The sequence below is a fragment of the Podarcis muralis genome, chromosome 6 (assembly GCF_964188315.1).
Source record: "Podarcis muralis chromosome 6, rPodMur119.hap1.1, whole genome shotgun sequence".
Taxonomy (NCBI): domain Eukaryota; kingdom Metazoa; phylum Chordata; class Lepidosauria; order Squamata; family Lacertidae; genus Podarcis; species Podarcis muralis.
This window is the reverse complement of record NC_135660.1, coordinates 42,918,232-42,943,874: the sequence shown is the minus strand read 5'-3', so window position 1 is coordinate 42,943,874 and position 25,643 is coordinate 42,918,232. Positions and strand designations below refer to the sequence as shown.

The following is a 25,643-nucleotide window of genomic DNA, read 5'->3' as shown; positions in this document are numbered from 1 at the left end:
GGGGATAATAAAAGTGTCCCTCCCTCTTTCTGAGACACTGTAAAAAAAGTACTTTGACCACTGGAAGTTAACTACAGTGGTATCTCTGGTTATGTACTTAATTCGTTCCAGAGGTCCGTTCTTAACCTGAAGCACCACTTTAGCTAATGGGGCCTCCGTGCCGCCGGAGCACGATTTCTGTTCTCATCCTGAAGCAAAGTTCTTAACCCGAGGTAATATATCTGAGTTAGCAAAGTCTGTAACCTGAAGCATATGTAACCTGAAGCATATGTAACCTGAGGTACCACTGTATGTAAATCCTAAGTACTATTATTGCATATATCACTTATTGTGATTAATAGTATTTAGTTTTTCTATAACACACATGTCAGAGATAAATAATAGATAGATGATGATATAGATAGATATAGATAGATGATAGATAGATAGATGATAGATAGATAGATAGATAGATAGAGATGATAGATAGATAGATGATAGATAGATAGATAGATAGATAGATGATAGATAGATATCGTAAACTTCTGAAGGCAAGTGAGTTAATTCCAGTGGCCTACAGCCTTATATGGGAGATTTACATTGACAGAGTCAGGGATGCATGGAAGGGGATGGATCTTGTTTCTATTGCCACACTTTGTTCATTTAGATAACCAGAAGGAGCGTGGGCGTTCCATTTTCTTCTGTGCTGGGAAATGAGTGAACACTCCAAGGACCCCTGCAGTGTAGGGTACTTTAAGGTGACCTCCCATTTTGTGATGGGAGAGGCAGCAGCAAAATACCCCAATGGTGTGGTGGCAGTGCTGCCTGCTGCCACCAGCTGTGCTCTGAATGGCAGCAGCAGGAGGAAGAGTCACTTCCTATATGATCAAGAAATGGACCCAGCAGCAATGGAGGAAACTGAGTTTCCCGCTTACAAAGAATCCACAGAGAGATCTTAGTTTTATTTGTATTTTCCTTGCTATTTATTTTCTATGTCTCTAGAACATTTGTAGCCTCCTTTATCTTGGAGGCTCAAAGTGGCTCACAGCCCAAATTTAAAATAATCAAAAAAAGTAAAAAACCAAACCCAAATACAACATCTTGAACTCTTAACTAGGCTAGATGTTAAACAAAAATGCCTTCCACCCATCTATTTTCTTTAACATTTGTAGCCTAAGTACCTAAAACCTCAGACTGAAAAAATAGTTTATGTTGCCTAAGCTGTAAACATTGTACTGTTCCAAATGCTTATTTCCTACATTTTGTAGAAACTGACACAACTGGACTGTGCTTTCCTTGGGCACAATTCAGCAAAGAGAAAAGGTTCCGCACTCTGTTCCTCTCTCCCACCTAAGTTCAGCCGGGGTATCCAAGGAACCATGCCCAGCTTCTTGGTCCCCTCAAGGGATCTGCTTACAGAAGATCTTTCCAAGAGAGACTTTGCCATATTAATTTGCTGTCTTTATTTGTACATGGCGCTTCTTATTTGGAGATCCTTGGCAGAACAGATAAATTTCCTAACACTGTACGTACAGAAGCCACTCTTGTCGTTAAGCCAACCTGTGTCCACAAGGTGGCAGTCTGAAGACACTAAACCACATTTGTTTTAACCTCTGTTTTACACCCCCACTCTTTCTTTCGGCAGATGTTCCTTGGCCAGCTCAGCGATCATATTCCTTAGTCTTGTTTTCGGATTACATTTATCCAAAGCTGCTTTGTATCCGTTTGTGTTTTTTTAACTTCAATTTTCTTGATTTTTAAAAAAACACCCAAACCCCTCCTTCCTTAAAGCTCACCTCTTTAAGCATACATACACAGCTAAGTTTTAACTTGCATCATCCTTCCTCAAGATAAACTTTGCTTTTGAACAAACCCTTGTTTCTGGTTGCCTGTTCCAGCTGTTGATTTTCCCCCAAGGCAGAAACCATGGAGTTGTAAACCTCTCTCTATAGGACCAAAGCCTGAGGTGAGAACAGCAGCTGATAAAAGAAGGCAAACGACCATAGGACAATTCAGTGTGGACCCTTGGGCCAGCTGCCCTTAGTGAGTCAGAGTCAGACCCCTCCTTCTTGCCACCATCAACCACCTGCCCTCTGGCCAGTCTGGCCCCAATCTGCACAACTGCTCACTAGGAGAAGGCAAGAGAAATGGAGGAAGCTGCTCCGTCTCCTTACTCTGGTCACTGCCTGCGTTCTTGGTGCAGGCAGGTGAACAGGCACTGATAGCAAAGAGGAAGTTGAGGAAGAGCAGGAGAGTGATACTTTGGGGATCAGCCGTGGGACCCCTGAACTGGTGGGGGCTTTGGCATGTGCCCAATAATGCTGACATCAGCCCTGCTGCAGTCTCATGATTATACGTTACACAGGCGAAAATGGAAAAGCTATATACATAATACAAAATGAAAAGCTTTTCAAAACAAAAACTTAAGACAGTCCAGTTCCATTATTCTGGAAGAGCTGGTTCACTCAGGATATGATATCTCAAAATGGATGTTGGCCATAAACCATAAAACACTTTCAACTTTTGAGCACCATTTTGAGACCTTGCCTCTACTCCCCACCCACCATGGGTGTGGTCCCTTCTTTTTCCTATGCTTGACATCCAAGCTGGTCCATGTGCAGCTGATACAGACTTCCCCTTCCCCTTTTCCTCCTGCCCCCCTTTAATGTTTGTCTGTATTCTGTGAATTCTGTGATATCAGAACTCATGAAAGGGGCCCTTGGCCTATGCTTGTTTAAACTGGAGATGCCAGGATCGAACCGGAGACCTTCTGCCTACAAAGCATTTACTCTACCACTGCGCTACAGGCACACCCTAGGGAACCCTAATGCAATGCAAATTCATTTCAGACCCCGTTTCTGTTTGCTCAATGTGGATAGCAAGCTTCCTGTTGTTCTATTAATTCTTCATAGGCCATATGATGTCCTCCTCCAAATCACTGCCTTCTCACACTTTCCCCTGCCTCCATCTGGATTTTCTCATTACAGGGACACTCCAAAAAGGCGAGGACTAACAGGTCCAAATAAATATTTTAGCATACCTGTGATTTCTCTTCCCTCTCCCACTTTCACATTTTTGGCTATGATTTAATACTGCAAAGGGAGATGCTCATCTTCAGGCCACTTTAAAGTGTGATCCCTCTCCTGTGGGTTACTTCAAGCAGTCAGACATTTATGGACAGCCTGAGCTACAATTTGCGTATCCCCTCCCTTGCCAGTTTTGTTTAATCCTTTTCAATCCTGGTTAGCATCAAGAAGGCTTCACGTCATCTTTAGCCAAGTTAATCCTGGTTTACACAAATAACTTTCTGTGAAATATTTAATTTTCTAGCTTGCACTGTTTCAAGGCCTCCAAGTGCGTAACAATATATATCTATATATATTAAAGCTCAATCAAAGCACTGCAAAATGAATAAAACTGCTTTGAAAACAGTTCCTGGAGGGGATAATCACCCACTACTAGCTCTGGTAAACCACTGCATCTCCCCTTTCCCACTGCTAAACTAAGAAACTGGGAGAGACAACAATGAAAGTTCTGATTAGATGAGTTTCAGTCTTGGCCCAGATCAATGCAATTTTATAGGCAGGTGTCTATCCTTCTCCTTTCCTAATTGGGAGGGAAGGGTGGTAGTTGGGAAACAAGGAGTTACAGCCGCTCAACCTAGCCCCCAAATCCACATGCTTAAAGCCATCCCGATGTTACATCATTGTTCTCCCCTCCCTCCCTGCGTATACCTCAGCCCCGTAAAAAGCTGGAAGGTGTGGCAATGGAAGGTCTCAGCAGATTTATACCTTAAGCAAGGAAGGTCCTTCAGCCCCCAATGGCACTTGGCCAATGAGAACAACAGAGTTCACAGCACATCTCTGCAAAGGGGACCCATATTAATGCAGCCTTACAGTGACAACAACACCTTTGCCACAGCTGGGTGACTCTCTTGCCCCAGGCGAGACTGTGAGACCCAATTAACATCCCCTCTCTCCCAGGCTCAGAGAGCTCCCTAACCCGGCTTTCCAGGGCAGGTTCCATGGGAATGATTTTGTTGTTTATACCCACAGCACAAACCTGGCCTAGGGGCATCAGCAGCCATGCATGGGAGCAGGCCTTGCTTGCCCTCTTTGATGATCACTAGCTGAACACAAAAGCTGCAATTCCCAGGTAAGGCATCGGCAGAAGCGCCTTGCTGTCTCTCTCTCTCTCCCCCCGTTCTGTGTTGTAAAGGCAGGGTGATGGGTGCAGGTGAACTATCCTGACACAAAGTATCATGACAGAGGGGTGGGATGTAGCAGCACTGAGCAAGTGAGACGGCGCCCTATGGCGTATTTATTTAAGGAATTAAATAATCATTTAATTGCAGCATTTAATTAAAAAATTCTTTAATTTGGATGCTCTTCAGAAGGAAATAAAATAAGGCTCCTGGAGTGGTTTACAAATTACTAAAAAGAACGTAACAACCCTGCTGGATCAGGCCAATATCCCATCTAGTCCAGCATCCTGTTCTCGCAGTGGCCAACCAGATGCCTGTGGGAAGCCTGCAAGCGGGATCTGAGCACAAGAGCACTCTGCCCACCTGCAATTCCTGGTGTCCAGAGGAAAAGAAAGACAGTCCCCTGCCCTCCAGTTACAGCCCAAGGGCTCCTCCACTCCATCTATTTATTGAACTTTCATCCTGATTTGCTTGCAGAAAGCTCACACGGAGGTTGGCTCGTATCTGGATTTTATTGAGAATCTGATCTCATTTGCTTCCAGGGAGCTTATACATCTTCTCATTGATAATATGTTCATCCCGCACTTTTTGATGCATTTCCCTGACGCTTCCTGGACATTAGCACATACACATGACCAAACTGCTTTCCCACCCCGCTGCCCCCCACCCCCAACAAGGATCCTGAAGCAATTACAGTGGTTTCTCGGGTTACATACGCTTCAGGTTACAGACTCCGCTAACCCAGAAATAGTACCTCGGGTTAAGAACTTTGCTTCAGGATGGGAACAGAAATTCTGCTCCGGCAGCACGGCGGCAGCGGGAGGCCCCGTTAGCTAAAGTGGTGCTTCAGGTTAAGAACAGTTTCAGGTTAAGAACGGACCTCCAGAACAAATTAAGTTCTCAACCCGAGGTACCACTGTACGGAATAAAATAGCAAGATGAATGAATATGTTATCAGCTCCTCCACAGCCATTCCAACACAGCCTGGCACTGGCTTAGATACATTTTTGGGGCATGGGCTTCTGAAAGCAATTTAAATCCATCTCACAGAATCAGCCCTATCTAAAGCAACCGGAGACCCTCCACGCGTTTGCTGCACAGAGGTGACAGTGTTTGGGTATGGGTATGTCATCAAATCTGGATCTGAGGGTGGCTCGGGCAAACTTCAGAGTGCAGGATGCTGTAATTTTAGACCTGTTTGTTTACTTACTAGTAGGCCTAAGCAACCTTTACCACATGGCTTTCAGGGCCTCTTGCCTCCGCCATGGCTGAACTACTGACCCTGAGAGTTGGCAAAACACTGAGATTGCACTCTTGACATCCTCACCTCGAGATGATATTGCTTCTGCAAGAAATATCCTACTGCCCCACCCCAGTTCATGGTGCTTACCTGGATGTCCTCACATCAAAGTGGGGAAAATGCTCAGTGTACATGGTGTGTGTTTGTGTGTGTGTGTGTGTGTTTAGGTGGGGCAGTTAAGGTTTCCAAAGCATCCAAATACAGCCTCATTTCAACAAAGGCTGGCTAGCCTCTGTTTTTATTTGTTTTTGAAAGGAGAGGGCTGTGAGGAAAAGGATCTCTGCAATACTGAGCCCATGAAATGTGAGTTGTTTTGGCTTATCCTATTGATTTGGTAGTGCCCCTCAGGGGCTCCACAACTATGATTTACAACTGAGCGCGGGAGGTATAGGTGTGCAGAATTTTGGCATTGCACAGGACCCCACTGAAATTTCTACATTCCCACCTCCATCCCTGCACCACAACTTCAGAATGCCACTTCTCATCTTTCAGGATGCCGGTTTTACAGACCCTTTAAAAATTGTGGGACCACCTTGGCAGAGTCTTTTAAAATGCTATGCTAATCAGAAGCATCCTTCCCCGACCTGGTGCTCTTCAGACCTGAACTATCATTCTTCACCATCACCAGCCATGCTAACTGGGTCTCATGCCACCTGGGACTTGTAGCATCTTACCTGTGGTCGCTGCAACACTGTGTGTTTGCCTTGTCTGAAAATTGCTAGGGTCTGTTACAGCATTGAAAGCACTTGAACGTTTATGTATGAAATTAGCAAAGTTCAGCTCCAGTGTATTGGGGCTGCAAGCTTCTTGGCACACCACTATATATGCCCACGCACACACTTTCCCTCCAGCAGTTTCTGAAGTCTTCAGAAGAGAAGAGGTAGTCCTTAATCCTTGTGGATTACAGCATCAGTTTTGAGATTGTCATCAGGTGTGTGTGGGAGAGAGAGATGGGGGCCGCACACACACAGAGTCTGTGTCTAAGGGGAAAGAATAGGATTAGAGGGTCAGGATAGGGCAATCGGTCCCCCTCTGGAGATGATGCTATCAAAACGGATTCAAATACTTTGTGCAAATGAAAAGGAAGTCCTAGGGGAAGAAGAGCTTGCTGTCAGAGGTTGCTTTTGATAAGCTTTTCCAAGGCAAGGGGGCTGTTAGTTTGTTTTCCCCAGGCTGAGAGGGAAAAGGCATATACGATGCTCTCTCTTGCTTTTAGTGAAACTAAAGAAACCTAGGGAAAAGAGAACCTAAGTCAGTGTTTCATGAGTGAGTGTGGGTAGCTTGGTAAGTGCTCCTAGTGGAAATACTACAGCACAAAGAGCTAATGCAATGCCTGGTGATATTAACAGAGTCATACTGATCTCTGGAGAGCTGCTTCTGATATGGGTGGCAATATTTAAGAAGAAGCAGGGCGTTGACATCTTGGTGAAAGTGGTGAAGACACTCATTCTGTTGCTGAACACATTGCCACGCAAAACAGAGCAAAATCCCAAAGAGTGGACTACAGCATTCTGTAATAATCCAGGCACCCCTGTAAATCACTGGGAACTGGATATTAACTGAAAAGCAGTTGGGGGTATATGTCTCATTGTTCCGGTCTGTGCAAAGCCATTCTCTAGTTTTAACCCACGACATAAGATACACCACATGCAGCCCAGTGGGATATTACTAAATGATGCTTCAAAGCGGAGACACCAAAAGCAGCTTTAAAAGATATCAAACGTGCCCAGAAGGCAGGCAGAAGAAAGGATGAACATTCAAATCCTTGCAACTCTTCAAAAAACGTTTAACAGGAGCATTTGACAAATCTCCCTATATGACTATGGGTTAGAACAATGAAGGATTCAGAATCTGCAGCGAACTTCTCCAGGGTTCATTTAATGCAACTTTGTGCTCTTTATAATATTGCACCAGTTCTATACTACAGTAATGTTATGCCCTAGCACAGCTTTCACCAACCTAGTGCCTTCCAGATGTTTTGGACTACAACTCCCATCAGACCCAGTCAGAACAGCCACAGCCAAAAGGTCGGAAGGACACTAGACTGGCGAAGGCTGGCTTAGTGGATCTGTGAACTGTACCCTGATGGCTTTTGGAGTTTTAAATGCATCAGCAAAAGTTGAACTGTTTCAAGCGCTGCTTGAAGGATCATCCCTTACCCTTGATGCAATGACATGGATACTTTGAATAGGGGAAATACCAAAGCTGTTTACCATAGAAAATACATGATAGATAGGAAATATCCTAGTTTTAGCTAACTAAGGTGAATGTGCAAAGAGCCACTGCAGGAGACACAGGAAAGATGCATTCTCTCCCACGATGGTACAAAAAAGAGAGGTAAGCAGGAAGTGAGGTCAGACACCCTGAGAGTGTCAGTCTAGCATTTGAGGAAAGGTGAGCCAAGGTTATATCAGAAAGGCAGTCTATGAAGCATGGGGGTTCCTGTCTTTCTCCGCACACGAACCCTTGAGTCCTTAGTTACAGGTAGGTAGCCATGTTGGTCTGCCGTAGTCAAAACAAAATAAATAAATAAAAGAATTCCTTCCAGTAGCACCTTAGAGACCAACTAAGTTTATTATTGGTATGAGCTTTCGTGTGCATGCACACTTCTTCAGATGAGTCTTTAGTATCCAGTATCAGTTCTACTCAAGAGTAGGCTCGTTGACATTAGGTCCATTAACTTCAATAGGCCTAGCCTGAGCAAAACTTAGTTGAATGCAAACTTGTGCCATTACTATATTATGATCTAGGGGCTTCCAACAAAAATGTGAAAACAAAACCATTTCTTCACTGTAGCAAAGCAGGCCAAGGAAAGCTCTAGGCACCAATAATGATGGCAAGTCTGCCATCTTGTGGCTGCATAGCCTGTTGTTTCATGGAAGTCCTACAGCTGTTAACCACTAACTAGTCAAGCCTTTTGCAGGAACCGTACTGGGGTGGGGGCTCTTTGCCATCCTCTTTTCATCTGCAGGTAGGAAAATCCTCATTCCCTTAAAGAAAAGAGAAAGGCCGGTTGCTTCAGCCACTCCCAGAGATAAATTTTGAACAAAACCAAGAGAGCCAGTGTGGTGCAGTGGTTAAGAGCGGTAGTCTCGTAATCTGGGGAACCGGGTTCGCGTCTCCGCTCCTCCACATGCAGCTGCTGGGTGACCTTGGGCTAGTCACACTTCTCTGAAGTCTCTCAGCCCCACTCACCTCACAGTGTTTGTTGTGGGGGAGGAAGGGAAAGGAGAATGTTAGCCACTTTGAGACTCCTTAAAGGGAGTGAAAGGCGGGATATCAAATCCAAACTCTTCTTCTTCTTCTTCTTCATACCTGAAGGTTTTTCTCAGCCTCTTTACTGCAGGCCCAAAATCCCTTCTAGAGATAGGCAGCTAAGGTGTGCCATGTGATGTAGGTACTTATAGCAGGAAGGGAATGTGATATAACATCCAACCATCACTACTTCAGGGAGTCCCTAACTAGCCTTCAAGAATCATATTCTGTGGGTGGATAAACCATATTGCCTCTTGCAAGATTTCTCCCAACTATTGGAATCGTAAGACATTTGCAGGATATGAGTGCGTACCTAGTTTTATTAAATTAGATATGGGAGATTTTTATTGGGAAGGAGGACTTAGAGAGGGGAAGGTTACCTCTTCACTTACCCACCATCGTCAGAACAGGTATCAGCTAATAACTTTAGGGGAATGTTCCAGAAAAAGCCATAGCTCAGTGGTAGAGTGCATGCTTTTGCTTGCAAAATGTCTGACTTTCAAAATGTCTCCAGGTACAACTGGGAAATATTGAAACCCTGGAGAGCTGCTGCCAGTCAATGTTGACAGTGCTGAGCAAGATGCACCAATTGTCTTGACTTTGTATAGCCTGATAGCTCCCTATGTTGCCACATCCTCACTGGCACCTATGGGGACTTTTCTCCCAAGGCTCTTAACTGCACTTGCAGAGTGGTTGTTCCAGCTTCACTGGGGAGGGAAGAGATAAACTTCCCTACTACCACGCTGCCTTCCCATTAAAGATTGTGCACCCTCTACCCCCGACTAGACCTGCAATTGAGTGGGGTCATACATGCCATGTATTAACAAATATTTAGACTTGACTAAGAAAGCACAGAGCTAATGGCAATTTCTTTCACTACACAGTTAATTCTGTCTTGGCATTACAGTGGTACCTCAGGTTAAGTACTTAATTCGTTCCGGAGGTCCGTTCTTAACCTGAAACACCACTTTAGCTAATGGGGCCTCCTGCTGCCGCCGTGCTGCCAGAGCACGATTTCTGTTCTCATCCTGAAGCAAAGTTCTTAACCCGAGGTACTATATCTGGATTAGCGGAGTCTGTAACCAGAAGCGTATGTAACCCAAGGTACCACTGTATATGTGAACCCACAGTTCTCTTTTAACCTCAACTTGCTTTGTCATTCGACCCCCAGATACTCACCAAGCTACAAAGGCACAAGGCAAAAGCAGCTGGAAAGCAAACCTAACTTTGGAGTAACAAGCCATGGTTCGATCATGTATGGGAGAACCTGCAGTTTTTTAAACAAACCATGGCTTGGTGTTATGAATGAACCAGGCAATTATATCTCAATCAAGTAATATAGATTTTGTAGTGAAGTACAGTATTGGGAAACTAGGTGCTCATCTTTAGTCATGGAAATAATAGTGCTAAGACATTAGTATTTTTTACAGGGCAATGCTATGTCTCCTTCAAAGGAAGTCCCATTACTCCTAGATTAGGGGTGCATAGCTAGTCTTTAGTAGTGTTACTTGCTTAAAACTTGCATACTAATTGTGTATTTCTTGGCCATTACTGACATGTCTATAACTATTTTATTAATTCTACTGACTAAAATAAGTCAGTAAAAACTATCAGCTATTTAAATTGAAGAAAAGCAAGCTCCCAGATCTTGAAATTAGGTAAACTGGCAATGCCAAGATTGATGCTCAAAGTCACTTATATGTTACTCCGCCAGACAAGCTGAGGGAGAGATCCCGTGTGAAGCCACTTCTGGGAAACAGCAAGAAATCCTTTCATACTTATAATGTATTTCAAGAGGAGAAGATAAAATCCTGTAGCTGGAAAGTGAGCGTCATGGTGCTCCATGGCTCTCGATTCCACACTTCCCACCAAGAAAAAAAGTTCAGAGTAGTCCACATATTGCAAACACATTTATTCCAAAAAAGCAAAACTTGTTAGAAGAGATGGCACAATGTGAAAACAACTATGTCCAAATGTCTCAAATGCAGTTATGATCCATGCCTTACTATTAATTCACGCACAGCTCTTGACATATAAAGGATGAGCCGGAACAACAGGAACATAACACAGGTTCTATTCCTTCTCCCTGGCATGGAGTTCAGTTGGAAGCAATCCTTTTAAAAACTCTCTACAATAATGGCATTTAGAATGTGGCTAATATAATATGAACAAATACATATATGGTTTTAAAATTTGATTAAAAATAAGATCTGGTTTTCCCCTCAGAAACTAAACCCTGCATTGATCTGTCTGGACACTCCAAAACCAAGAACTAAGGCACACAAGCTTCAAGAGAAGGAGGCTCAGCAGGTAACTAATTTCTTTTATTTCTTTTAAAATGTTTTTATTGCTTTCTGAAGCAAACAAACCAACCAACCAACCAACCACAGACACCACCTTACATTCCACAGGTATTACCCATTCCTTGGGGAACATATCCGTTAAAAAGATGTAAAATGCATAGGGAACATAAAACTCGCACCCCTCTCGACTGCCTCACCTGCAGAGAAAACAACCTATCACACACCAACAGCAGCAGTAAGTTTGGGCACCTTTCGAAGTACCAAAAAAATCTGACCAGAAGGCACAACAGGAACCAGTTTTCTCAGGGGGGGAATGTGTTTGAGGAGTCTTCGGATTTGCCAAACAGCAGGCTATTCCCCCATGTAGTCAGTAGCACCAGTTACTTGTGTCAGCCATCAGATTCGTATAGAAAATATAAGAAAGGTTTTCAAGAAGTTCAGCTGCAGACTAGGAGCACTGCATTTTAGGAAGAAGAAAACCAGCAGCACCTGGCAGGAAGAAAAAGTTCAATTATGTGTGGTGGTGTAAGCTTCTGAGCACCCTGAGCACCAAAAGGGGTGAACCACTAAGCCTTCTTCACCACAGCTAGCCACACGCAACGGAGAAAGCCAACTGTTCAGTGATAAGAGAGCATTTCCTCTGTGTGCAGAAGGCCAAAAGTTCAATTCCCAGCATCTCCAGGTAGGGCAGTGAATGTCCTCCTTCTGAACCCCTGCACAGCTGCTGCCAATCACTGTAGTGGTTTGATTGCTGGACCTGGGAGAGCAGGGTTCAAATCCCCACTTGGCCATGAAGTTCACTGCGTGACCTTTGGCCAGCCATTCACTCTCTGCCTATTCTACCTCCCAGGTGGTTGTGAGAATAATAGTATGCGGTGACTCTGAGCTCCTTGGTGGGGTATAAATACAAACAGGGAGGGAATATCGAGCTGACTGGACTCTGCCTAAGATAGCTTCCTTTATCCCTATGGCTCTATTACTTCCTAAGGCCAGAAAATGGATGACAGTGTAGGGCTGGTAGGCCCAGTTATATTAAAAAGCAATTCTGGTGGCATGGCTGCTGTCACAGAGTCAGCTCCTGTATCTGGAAGAACACCAAAGTAGAGCAAAAACAGCTGATGATGTCACCTCCCCAATCTTAGCACTGCAATAGCCCAGGTGGGCCTCCTTTTCAACCTGCTGTGCCAAACAGCACAGCCAACGGTCACAGAGTTGTTTTCCAATAAGATCTGGAGAGCACCAGATTGGGGGCATCTGTCCTCGTTTCTCAGCTGCCCAACCTCTCCACAAACACGTACCTTCAGGGAGATGTCAGGCTAAGATCTGCGTTGCTTCTTTGCTGGCTTGATAGGAGGTAGCTCCCCTTCCTCCTCTTCCATGGACTCGTCCTCCTCACTAAAATCCTCCTCATCTTCACTGAACTCATCATCTGAGAGGTCCTTTTTGTGAACTGAAAGAAGCAGCTGGAACTGTTACTTTGCAGTAGGACCTGGGGAAATGCCCCCAGCCCCTCCTCTCACCATTGCTAGCCAACTCCACCCCATTCCTAAGAGCGTCTCAAGCAGTGAATTACCTGTGCATGCCAAAGCATTCACACAACATTCCCCAGCTCTCTGCCTTATGCTTCAAAGAAGGGCTAGGTACCATTCCATTATGCACACCTGCCCATGAGATGTGGCTAAGTCCTCCTCACTTGGAGGACAAGCAACCTACACGCAACTCTGAACAGAGCGCACCACTGAGCAAAGCCACACATTGGGTGCTTTTGACTATATAAATGACATTCCTCCAAGTAGCCTGTTTTAAAGTGTCCCCCCATGCCTCAAGACACCTCAGCAGTGCATTCCAAGGTGCCCTGGCTCTCCTATGGTTGTTGCTGCTGGTTTAATCAAAGGAAGGCAAGTTTCAGCTTCTTTACCCCACTCTAAGACAAGGGAAGGAGGGACACAGGGCAGCTGGAGCTGGGGATTTGCTTTTCAGTGTGACCAACCAAACCACCTTTTTTAAAAGGAAAGAGTAGGGAGCAAAAGGGAGACCCACTGCTGCAAACAGCACGTATGTATTTGATGGGGACAGTTTTTGTACCCAAGTATAGTGACTTTTCCTTCAGGGAGGGGGATTTTCAAGTATGTGGTTTGGCTTGTGTGGCTCACACCCAGCCTCCGCCTTGTACCCAGTTTCTTGTCTTTTACCTGTGGCAGCCATTTTGTGGCAGTGGCCACAACAGTTCCTCAAACTCTGCAATGTGCCCACAGGCCCAAAATGGATGGAGGAGTCTGTCACAGCACATCCCTCCCTAAGAGAGAACACCCACTTCTCTTCTCTTAATTTCTAGGAACCCCCTTTGCTCCCAGTAGCTCCCCAAATCCCAGTCCAGCCTCCTTACATATTTGGTGTTGTCCTGCAAGGTGGACCGGGCCAGATCCTGAGCGCAGGCGGAACGTCACCGGGGGTTGGAGCTCGAAATCTTCCAAGCACAACTGAGAAAGGAGAAGGAGAGGAAGATGTGATGGGAGGAAGGAATGTCTCCAGATCCCATTTAGAGCAACTAGACTCTGAGCTTTCTTCTTCCCCTCTTGCTTCTGGGCTAGAGAGCCAGGGCACTAGCAAGTCTATTTTCTATTATCCCAGCCATGAAATTCTCACACACAGCTGAATGGGATTTGACATCTTTCCGCAGGGCCTGTAAGGTGAAGGTGTTCCCCCAGGCTTTGGTCGGGGTTCAGTCTGATTCTTTTCTTTCTGTATAAGAACAAGCATTAAAGAGGCCTCCTAGCCTGCTCACAGGTCCTTTATAAGACCAGTGGTAACAGTTGGCCCTGGAGAATATTAACCACTCTCAATTTTACCCGTGGACTGCCATCTGTCCAGATTTTAATTTGTTCTGAACTAATTTTAAGATTTTAATTAATTGATTGCGTGTTTTTATGTTCTTTGTATACTGTGTTAGCTTTACGGTGTTAGCTGCCCTGAGCCCGGCTCCGGCCAGGGTACAAATAATAATAATAATAATAATAATAATAATAATAATAATAATAACAATAATTACTAACAAAAGGAACAAATTAAGTTCTCGCTGACACCTTTCAGGTCATACTAAAAACACTGCATCAAACCACACATTTGAATTGATGACCTAAAGGAGCCTGCTCCATGACAAAGATCTCAGGTCTTGCAAACCCAGCCTTCTCCCCCACCATCACCATGTCTTCCTGTTAGCCCTTTCAGACCCTGTAGCCACCATATGCCCACCTCCCACATTGCCCATGCACACAACTGTTTCTTTTACCGAAGGCTGGCACGACAACTTCAGGTTGGCCACTGGCACCACAATCTCCTGGTCCTGATAGTCGTGCCCCACAAACTCCACAATATTGCACTCATCCTTGGCACCTTCCGACAGGCAAATCTTGAAGATGGAAGGACAAAATGGAAAGAAGAGTAAAAACCAAAATATTCAGCAATACTTACCAAAGAGAGAATACCCCCCTCCCCAAACCCCATAAAGCAGCTAGGAGTGTGAGATCATCCATTAACAGATGCAACCAGTAGAGTAAAAAACCAGAATCTCTACCGAAAGGTCTTCTGGGGAACTTTAGGTCCCACTTCAAAAACAGGAGCATAGAAGCCCAGTAGCCAACTCACAGCACAAGACTGGGCAAACTTAAGATTTCTCCTGGTTTGAGGCTCATCCTTCCAGGTAACTAGCAAAGAAACCAAGTGGTGCCTAGTATTTGAAGAGGGATTTGCCCTAGATGTAGAACTCCTGGTCACCTCTGGCTACTAGCTGAGTTCTCAAATACTAGGTCATGCTAACGGGTCTGGGTCCTGGTTTTCCAAGCTCAGGATGTAACCTCTCTCACCATATTCAGAGCCAAGATATGATCAGAGTCATCTTCATCAGACACTTTAAAAGTGTAGGATCGGGTACTGCTGTTCAGCTCACATCCTGGGGTGGGGGAAAAGAGAAACAAACAAATATTGCAACTGATAAGTCAATTTTCTAAAAGCAGCAGATTTGCAAGAAACTGAACCACTTCCTTCTTAACCCTCTTGAGCCAGCTATTTGAAATATTTATAAAACTTTTAGAATGGTGTTTTCTTCACATGCTTCTCACTTTAAGCTGTTAGGTATTCAATTTATTCTTGTAGAAATGAATGGGAAAGTGCAGCTACCAAATGCATAAGCTCACTGGGTCCCTTCTATCCTCAGCAATTTCTCAAAAGAGGGCAAGCAAAATAACTTGGAATTCTACCTTAAATCCATTTTTTGTTTGTTTATACTACCACTAGAGCACTAAATAATCTTCCTGTTTTTGAGGGGTGGGTGGGGAAGATATTCCTGAGTGGACAAAATGCAGTGTTAGACCCCAGGAGTAATTTTTTTCTCCTGCAGACAACAATTCTGCTCTATGCTTGCTTTACCTTAACACAGAAGTTAACATTTTCATTGTGCACATTTATAACACCGCCTTCTTCTTTGTAATGTCCTTTGTTTGAGTGGGGGGAACATTAGTTACCTTCCATTATTTACTATGAGTTCCATATTTCATCTCGGCATTTTGCGCATGTCCTTATTTTACTTCCCTCCCTCCAGCTATTCCTGATTGACCAATGAAGAAATTATATTAAGATTACAACATCTGGGTTAGTCAGTGTTTTGTTGGACCCTAGTACCAAATCGATACTATAAATAAAATAAGGAGGGGATGAGGAGAAGGTGTGTGATTCAAGCTAAGAGGTATTTTTCACTATTGCAAAAGCAGTTGTGCCACTCTGCAAGAAGGCGTTTGACCATTTGGAAACAAATCCACTCTTTACAAAGTATTCATATTTACCATTCACACTTTTAAAATCTTCCCTTTTGTGTTAATTGGATTGTCCCCAAAATCTTTTTAAACAATTTTCAGATGCAATAATTAGTTTCAGTTTTCTAACAAAAACTTTTATTGCTGTCATTAATATAGCTATGAGATCTCATCCTGCCTGTACACAGAATTTATATTTCTAACGGTTTCATTTGCTGGACTGCCGCAGAAGGATATAATCCACTGTGCTATGTTCCCGACGTAAACTAGAAGGGCCCCCAGAAACATTATTTGTAGTCTGAGTCTATGTACCCGAAGGCCGAAGCAAGTCTCACTGGGCTCAGCGATGCACGTGGACTCCAAAACCCACGTGCGCCGAACTGCTGTTCTAGGGTCAAGAAATATTCGCCGCTCCTCTGATTACAACATAGGCAGATCTTACAGTACGAAAGATCTAATGCATTTTCGGTGGGAAATACCCCTCCTGCTCCTCCAATGTAACGAGCCTAGCAAGCCACGTGGACGCATCTGGGGCTTTAAGAGGCACACGCGGCACCTGGATAACTTAGCGTCGCCACGCCACGTGCTTCCGGGCCTTGAACATATAGAGACCCAGTTCAAACAAATCCCATTAAGGGTCAAGTCTAAACGACCCAGATCCCAGTAGGAGGTCCCTCTGAACACCCCCAATGCCTTTTCCTGCTTTACCCCAAAGGGCCCCGTTTCCCCCCTTCCACCTACATGCTCGCCTATCCCCGTTTCCTCTCTTTCCAGGCAGCGACAGGCCATCCCTCCTTCAACTTACGGAACAAGAAGCTGCTGGTGCAAATCGGCGCCTTGACTCCATCCGCGATGCACTCCAGATCCACCAGAGAGGCCATGGCTTGCGCCGAAAGAGAGCGAGGCAGGACGAGGCAGGAAGACGCTCGCGCAGCGGAACCACCGACTAGCCCGGCTTGGCTAAGGCCGCCCCACCGGCAACGCGGATCCCTCCTCCAATCGGCGGGCGAGGTAGGCGGCCCCTCCGAGGGAGGCGGGCGAGGTGGGTGATCTCGTTTGCTCTGGGGAAGTTTTATCTGCGCCTTAGAAAAGTCTCATTTTCCAGAGAGCGGTGCGGTTTTGCTTTCGTTGCTTTCCTCCCGGAAGGAGAGACGGCGCTGTTAGTGCAAGGATCATGCAAGGATCCGAAACGAAATGTGTAGTCTTAGGTGGCGCGGGAGGGTGGGGGAGAGAGAGGGATCGCTCTGGGGCGCATTGGCATGCAATAGATCCTGGGCCTCTTCCCACTGCCTATCAGTGGGTGAGCACTCTAGCTGGCCAAAAGTGGAATCGTGTCTGCCGTGGACGACGCACGCGGTATGCAGCAGGTCCTGGGTCCAGCCTCCTCCTGCAGTCGTGTCTCCAGCTGCGGTTGGGAACGACCTGCAGGAGAGCCGCTGTCGCCGTGCCTGCGCTAGACGGGTAGCAGCAGAGCCGGATTTAGGTTTGATGAGGCCCTAAGCTACTGACTTGCAGATTGCATGGTCGGCGGTTCGAATCCCCGCGGCGGGGTGCGCTCCCGTCGTTCGGTCCCAGCGCCTGCCAACCTAGCAGTTCGAAAGCACCCCCGGGTGCAAGTAGATAAATAGGGACCGCTTACTAGCGGGAAGGTAAACGGCGTTCCGTGTGCTGCGCTGGCTCGCCAGATGCAGTTTGTCACGCTGGCCACGTGACCCGGAAGTGTCTGCGGACAGCGCTGGCCCCCGGCCTCTTAAGTGAGATGGTCGCACAACCCTAGAGTCTGTCAAGACTGGCCCGTATGGGCAGGGGTACCTTTACCTTTACCTTTTAAGCTACTGACGGTAATGGGGCCCTTTATATGTTCAGCTGTCCTTTGTCAACAACAAATTGTCGCTGTTTTTTTGTGTTGAATATATGCTATATGGTAACTTATGGACCTAAAAGGTATCTAAAGCCATTTGCACATGCAGAATGTAGGCACATATAGAAATGAGCAAACCAGTGATGATGATGATGATGATGATGATGATGATGATAATAATAATAATTTATTATTTATACCCTGCCCATCTGGCTGAGTTTCCCCAGCCACTCTGGGCGGCTCCCAATCAAGTGTTAAAAACAATACAGCATTAAATATTACAAACTTCCCTAAACAGGGCTGCCTTCAGATGTCTTTTAAAGATAGGATACCTGCTTATTTCCTTCACATCTGAAGGGAGGGTGTTCCACAGGGTGGGCACCACTACCGAGAAGGCCCTCTGTCTGGTTCCCTGTAACCTCACTTCTTGCAATGAGGGGAACTGCCAGAAGGCCCTCGGTGCTGTATCTCAGTGAATGATGGGGTTGGAGATGCTCCTTCAGGTATACTGGACCGAGGCCGTTTAGGGCTTTAAAGGTCAGCACCAACACTTTAAATTGTGCTTGGAAACGTACTGGGAGCCAATGCAGATCTCTGATATTTTAGGGAGCAGGTTAGCAGGTTATCCCATTATCATCATAGGAGCCTACACAACACAAAACACTGTTGCTGTATGTAGGTTTTATTTTATTTGTTTTTTATCTTATATTTTGGAAATGTACAAACAGTTTTCCCCCCTTTAAATTTTTTTGGGGCCTCCAAGAGAGTGGGGCCCTAAGCTTGTTTACGCTTGTTTAGCGTAAATCCGGCACTGGGTAGCAGCAGTGCTTGGACTTAGGGATGAGGCAGTTTTCCTGCATTTCCAATTCTTCCTGGAACTCAGGATTCGCCCAGGAAAACTGAAGCGGCTCCACCTGCTTAGTAAGGGCCCCACTGTTCTCTGAAGTGTCGGCAGCAGTTTCAACCAAATGCCAGGATCTTTCTGCAGTGGAGGGTGCGGCGACTCCCTTGCCGAGCGTGGCAGCTGCTGCCCCCGTTGAATTCGGAGAAAGCAGAGAAAGGAGGGTTTGAGTCCTTTGCCATTTACGCTAAGGGGTGTTGGAAATGGTTGGGCTTAACCTACCTACAGGGCAGCTTCTCCAGCATTCGCTTCTCTCACCAGCTTTAAATTGCAAATGATCATGATTTTGTATTAGAATCATGCTTTTCGCAATGTGTGAATGCAGCAAAATAGTAGTTTCATCTCCTTTGAGCCATGTTCAAGATGCTTTGCTGCTGGAGCAGATATACACTCTAGACCAGGGATGGGGAACCTGTGGACCACCAGGTGTGGGTGCTTCCATCAGCCCCAGCCAGAATGGCCAGTAGTAGTCAGGGATGATGGGAGTTGTACGTCCAGCATCATGTGCAAGTTTCCCATCCTTGCTCTAGGACCATCTCCAGGGAAAGGATTGGTGTAACTGAAAATGATTGATTACAGGGCTCAGAGGCAGACTTTGGTGATCTTTGGTATGTGATGCCCTGTGCGAGGCCAAAATTTGGTGCCTTCTAATGGATCTTCTCAATTTTGCACCCCCTTGGCTTGTTGCCCTGTGCAGGGGAACTGTCTACCCTGCCTTAAATCTGGCATGGCAGGGCTGTGTTGCTTAGATATGTCAAAGGTGGTATTTTGACCCAAGGCATCCTGGTAATCTTAAAATGAGAGCAAAGGAAGATCACAAGGGTCAGTCCCTTTCTAAATAAAATATATAGCGGCTGGTTTGCAGCCCCAACCTGGCCAAACCCTTTGGGGCTATGGAGACCCACACTGTGGTTTCAGATGGGCAGTATATTAATGTCTTGGCCCACCTTCTGCTTTTAGCAGTCCTACCTCACTTGCAGCCATCTGTTTAGGTCATCAGGATTCTCCACCGCAACCATCCCCTCCACAGAATTAGGAACCTGGAGGTGATGATTATTCACTCACTTGCCATAGCTCTGTAGCAGCATCTAGGAGCCTTTGTTCTGTCATTATATGGTTTGGAAAACTACCTGTGCCATTCAGCACAAGGCTTAACATCCTGTAGAGATGAGGATCATGTTAAGATGAGCCTTAGCAGAGATTTAAAAAACAATCAAACACAGTGGTATACCCTTTTTTGCAGCTCACTAGAATATCAGCTGGCCTCGCATAGAAAGACGGCCATTTTTGGGTCAGCCTCGTCAATTTCCCAGCTGTGAGTTGAAGGCAGGGGGTGGTTTGCTCAATGTCACATTTATAGTATTTTATTTCTGGGCAGTAAAAACAAAAGGGTTATTGCCCCAGTGGGATACTGATGAGTTTTCCTGGTAGCTAGTTTCTGCTGTCAGATGTTAAAAGACAGAAGAACTCAGGAGCAATCCCAAAGCTGCCTCATACAGAAGCAGACATTCTCTCCTCGCAGTAAGGCAGTTTCCTTCCTGTCTTCTCAGAAAGTCCTAGTTCTAAAGAGCAAAGCGCTTGATCTTTGTACCTCCTGTTGATCTGATCCTATGTAGTTACAGCATGGTTGCAACCCTCTCCGCTTTCCAGCAGTCTGAACACAGAAGCTCCTTACCCTTCAGACGAACAGACAGAATCAGATAGGGTGCAAAGTGTTGTGGATATCCTCCATGGGAAGGAGATGATTGGAAGTTGTGCAGTTTCCAGCACTGGGACATACACAGAGATAAAGTAGGATCATAGAATTGTAGAGTTGGAAGGGAGGGCCGTCTAAGCCAACCTCCTGCAATTCAGGACTCTCTTGTCCAACAGGGGACTCGAACCCACAACTCTGAGATTAAGAGTCTCATGCTCTACCTACTGAGCTATTCCAGCTGCCAAGTTTAGGCCTGGTGTATGGTTTTCCGACCTAAAAGGATCGGTTGAACTGCACTAAACCTTTGATTATTCTGCAGTCCTTCCTCACCAGTGCAGGGCCCCCAAATGGGCTCCCAAATGGCTGCAGAAATGTTGGGTGAACCAGAGTACACCCTTGTTCATGCAGAAGTTAAGTCCCACGGGATGTAAGTTCAATGGGACTTACTCACATGTCAATTTATATAGGATTGAAGAAGGTAAGGCTTGAAAAGGATTGGTCCATTTCTATGGAGGAGCAGACTGCACCAGGCTTCTTCATATTATTTATTTATTAAATTTGTATACCTCCTGAAGATCACAGGGCAGTTCACAACATAAAAATACAAAAGGAAAAACACAAAATACAGAATAAAACAAAACAAACCAATAACCGCCATGCCACAGACACATTTAAAAGGCCATGTTAATCAGCCAAACGGCCGGTTGAAGGGAAATGTTTTTGCCTGGTGCCTAAGGATATGCCTTACCTCTTGTACTTTCTCATACTGTGCCTTAAGAAACCCTCACCATTCACACTGTCCTTTTTATTTTCCCAGTTTTGTTTTAATCCTGACGTTTTTGTGCTGCCTTGGTGGTTTTTAGCTTGCCTTTCCTGTATTTACATTGCAATTGTTGGAGTGCAACCATCCCTGGGAATATATTTGAAAGATGGTATGAAAACACCTGAGAGGCAGCAAACCCTTAAAGCCAGGGGGTGGGAACCTCAGGTGTGGGAGTCAAATGTGGCCCACTAGGCCTCTTGGAGCCCTTTCCTACCCCAGCCACACCCTCTTTATCCAGGATTTGGAATCTTGAAAATTTTCGCCTGCCTGGACTGCACCATTGATCTCAAGTAGTGACTCTTGTTAGAGTAGTGACTCTAGAGGATAGAGAGGGGTGTGAGAGTACAACTGCACATTAGCCTACTGTACAAAAGTGACTTTTATATTTACTGTTCTGTCCACTTTTCCATTTGGCCCCACACACCTCTGGCATGTGGCCCCCGGGTTGCCTAGAAAGGAATGCAGTATTTGGGCTAAAAATATTTATTGCCACTAGCTAAGATTGCGGAGCACACAGGGGGCTTTCCAGGTATTTTGCTATTCCTATACATAAACCCTTCCCAACTAACTGCCCAACCTTATTGTGTATACCATGTTCCTACAAACTTCCTGGATATATGCTCTCCCCAGGGAGATTCACCTAGCACCTTCCATATACAGTCATACCTTGGTTTTCAAACAGAATGCATTCCAGAAGTCTGTTTGACTTCCGAAATGTTCAGAAACCAAGACATGGCTTCCTATTGACTGCAGGAGCTTCCTGCGGATGTTCGGCTTCTGAGGCAAAGCTTGCAAACCAGAACACCTACTTCTGGGTTTGTGGCGTTTGAGTTCCAAGTTGTTCGTGAACTAAGCTGCTCGAAATCCAACGTACGACTGTATATCTTTAGGTGCCAGTCAAAAACTTGGAGGCTGAGTGCACGCTTCTGAACATGCCGCTCATGACCACAAGTTTCTAAGAGAACTGTTGCTGCATCCTCATTTCTATTCTTAAAAGGGCCTCATTCATTCACTGGGATACCTCTAATGACTTAAATTAGTAGTCTACTGCTAATAAGTGTAAACCACAGAGTCGAAACCACAGAGCCTAGGGCTTGCCAATCAGAAGGTCAGCAGTTTGAATCCCTGTGACGGGGTGAGCTCCCGTTGCTCGGTCCCTGCTCCTGCCAACCTAGCAGTTCGAAAGCACGTCAAAGTGCAAATAGATAAATAGGTACCACTCTGGCAGGAAGGTAAACGGCGTTTCCGTGTGCTGCTCTGGTTTTGCTAGAAGCGGCTTAGTCATGCTGGCCACATGACCCGGAAGCTGTACGCCGGCTCCCTTGGCCAATAAAGCGAGATGAGCGCCGCAACCCCAGGGTTGGTCACGACTGGACCTAATGGTCAGGGGATCCTTTACTTTACCTTTACTGCTAATAAGTGTAGCAGTTGTATTGCTTTTTTTCAAAAAAGGTCTTTAATCTTAACAAATAAATATACATTGCAATTCTGCTTAAGAGCTGGAATTAAAAAAGGCTCCCCAGTATCCACCCCTCCTCCTAAGCCTGGCTTGTGGCTTTTTTATTCACTAGCCTTCAATCCAGCGACTTGACATCTGGAATAGCTATGCTATGTCCAATGAATCCATCTCTCCTTCACTCTTCTTCCAGGATTCATCATTGTACACTGAAAGTGATGGGGGACGATACCACACAGAATACAGTTGTATTACATTTCCATATCATCTCACTCAAGCATATATGACTGCTTCCCACTCTCTCTCTGCAGGCCTCTGGCAGGAGGTTAACCCTTCTTCGTGCACATTCTTTTGACCACAAACTAAGCCAGATTTTCAGAAGATATTTTTTATTTTATTTTTGACTATATGCCATTATAAACTACAATTCCTTTGCTGCTCAGTAAGAGACTTAAAACATATTTAATTATACCCCTAGGCAAGAAACAAACGAGTAACTGGTTCTGCAGACCACTCTCTTCTTTCAGAAGTTGTCTATTGGGCAGAATCCAACACTGCATGGACTTCTGCTTGCACAATAGGATCTCGTCTTCCTCTCCTGCCTTCCCCTAAATCTGATCAGGAGGAACAAATTTGGAGGGTGCATGGGGGCTGTAAAGAGGACAGGGAAGTCAAATCCTGCTCCATAGAGGAAGACTGTTTGGTTTGTGCATTGACAATTGATACAGTTTTTGGCGTCGGTGGCGTGGAGTGTCTTCCATCAGCTTCAGCTAGTGGCCATGCTGTGCCCTTATCTGGACAGGGACAGCCTAACTACTGTTGTCTATGCTTCATTAACCTCCAGTTTAGATGACTGCAATGTGTTATACGTAGGGCTGAAGATGGTTCAGTAACTTTTGTTAGTGCAAAATTCAGCAGCCAGGTTGCTCACCAAGGCAAGACTGTTTGAGCTTATTACACCGATCCTGGTCCGACTGCAATAGCCCAATAGTTTCTGGGCCCAGTTCAGAGTGCTGGTTTTTATAAAGCCTTAATTGACTCAGGACTGCTATACCTCAGGGACAGTCTCTCTCCATATGAACCTACCTGGATCCTGAGAGCATCCTCTGAGGCCCTTCTTCATGAGCGTCCTCCATGGGAGGTCCGGAGGGTGCATTTTCTGAAGTGGCTCCCTTTTTGTGGAATGCTCTGTCCAGGGAAGTTCAGCTGGCACCATCATTATACACCTTTAGGTGCCAGGCAAAAATGTTTCTCATTAACCAGGCCTTTGGCTGGTTTAAATCCAATGCCCCTTTAAAGTCTGTTGTGGAAAGGTGATTGGTTGTCTTTGTTTTTATTATGTATTTTCTGATTTTTATATTGTGATTTTATGTTGCAAACTGCCCTGAGATCAATGGGTATACAAATATCAATGGCAGTAAACAAATTTAAATAAATAAGTAAAATACAACGTACTTTCAGTTTAAAAAGTCCAAACCTGGGCTACTCTTTTTTTAAAATGTATTTTTATTAAATATTTTCTTGATTTACAAAGGTATGTGCAATGTCTCTCTCTCGTATTTTTTCCCCATGTAACTTTTTTTTTACAAATCGGTTTCATTTGTTGAGACATTAAGAAGAATAGGGGGAAAGAGGTGGAGGAGGGAAAGATGCGTGGGGTCGGGTGGTGATGTTTCTATTTTACTTAATATACGTGGGGTTTTGTGTCAGCGTTGCTTGTGCAGGTTCTCTGCTGTTCCCTTGTTTCTTTGGTGGTGAGAGAGGTTGGGGTTGGCCTAGGGTGTGGTTGTTTGTGGTGTTTTCATGTGTGAGTGGGGGTGGGTGGGTTTTGGATCAGGTTAGCCATATTGATTTGTATGCTGTTGGTGGATTTTTGTCATTGTCTTGTTGGGCTGTGATATGATAAAGGGGAGCCATACCAGGGTGAAGGTGTCTTCTTCTATTTGTCCCCATGATCATTTCAGTTTATTGGTTAATTTTTCTAGTAAGGCTGTTTCCCATACTATTTGGTACCATTGGTCCATGTTTATTCCTGACAGGTCTCTCCAATGTCTGGTTGTTTCTGGCTGCTGAGAGTAGGTGGGTTATGAGTTATTTGTGGTGTAAGTGGGCATTGTTGTCTTGGAATATGTTTAGTAGGGCCATTTCTGGGGTGATTTCTAATACTTGCTTGGTTATTTTATATATTTCTCGTATGGCTCTTGTCCAGAATAGTTGGATTTTGGGACACTCCCACCACATGTGGAGGTATGTGCCTGTGGAGATGCACCCTCTCCAGCATTTTGGTGATCTGGGTTTCTCTTAAAGCTAATCAATGTGAGAGAATAGGGTATATACACAGTAAGGCACTGGAACCAAGAGTTTGTAAGCATCTAACACCCAGCAGAGGCAGCTGAAATACTACTACAGCAACCTATGAGGGATGATATCCACTCTTATAGGGAATGTGTTAACTGCAGATCTTCCCAATCACGTATCTCAAATCACCTACTTTACCAGGACATACTTGTGGAGTGGAGAAGGGGTTAGAGCAAGACCTTTTCTGGCACACACAGCCCATCCCTCAACCGCAACTCCTTTTAAATGGCCACCACTTTTCAGTGGTCTCTACTCTTGGTTGAGAAACGTCCCAAAATGCTTGAGCTGAATTTGCCAGGGAGACATAAGCACTAGTTGGATCCCCTGTCACAGCAAGCCAAATTCAGTCTTTTACCTTCCCATGCTCTATATGTGTAGTAGTTAAGATATGTAAAGGAGTAGATCTTTGGGATTGACAAAAGTACACATTCAAGTTCCAAATCAAAGACTTTATTAAGGTTTGGAATAGGAAATCAAAAAATACAAAAGACTAGACAAGCAAATAGGAGAAAACACTTTAAAATTTGCATAACTGCCAACGTGCATGCAATTAGCACTGGTTCCATATGTCCAGTAAAAGACAACTTTTGATATGGAATGATTCCTAATTTAAACCCTGTGGAATCTGAGAGGAAGATGAGTGGCATATTTGCCACATCCAGCTGAGGTGAGCATTGACACTCTTTGGATTAAAAGCAG

The 25,643-nt window shown here is 45.0% G+C and overlaps 1 protein-coding gene and 1 long non-coding RNA gene across 2 annotated transcripts in view; one reads left to right on the top strand and one right to left on the bottom strand.

The window, feature by feature from the left end:
* Positions 1-10,635: 10,635 nt before the first annotated feature.
* NPM3 (nucleophosmin/nucleoplasmin 3) lies at positions 10,636-17,021 on the bottom strand. Its single transcript, XM_028730515.2, has 6 exons — positions 16,655-17,021; positions 14,905-14,990; positions 14,331-14,450; positions 13,428-13,521; positions 12,340-12,491; positions 10,636-11,530 (listed from the first exon to the last, which is right to left on the bottom strand). Exons 1-5 carry the CDS (start codon positions 16,728-16,730, stop codon positions 12,358-12,360), a joined length of 510 nt encoding a protein of 169 aa, XP_028586348.2. The 5' UTR covers positions 16,731-17,021; the 3' UTR covers positions 10,636-11,530; positions 12,340-12,357.
* LOC114597569 (uncharacterized) overlaps positions 16,733-25,643 on the top strand; it is a 30,284-nt gene continuing 21,373 nt past the window's right edge. The window contains exon 1 of the long non-coding RNA XR_003706858.2: positions 16,733-16,860. This is a non-coding gene — a long non-coding RNA (uncharacterized LOC114597569). The remainder of the gene's footprint in view (positions 16,861-25,643) is intronic.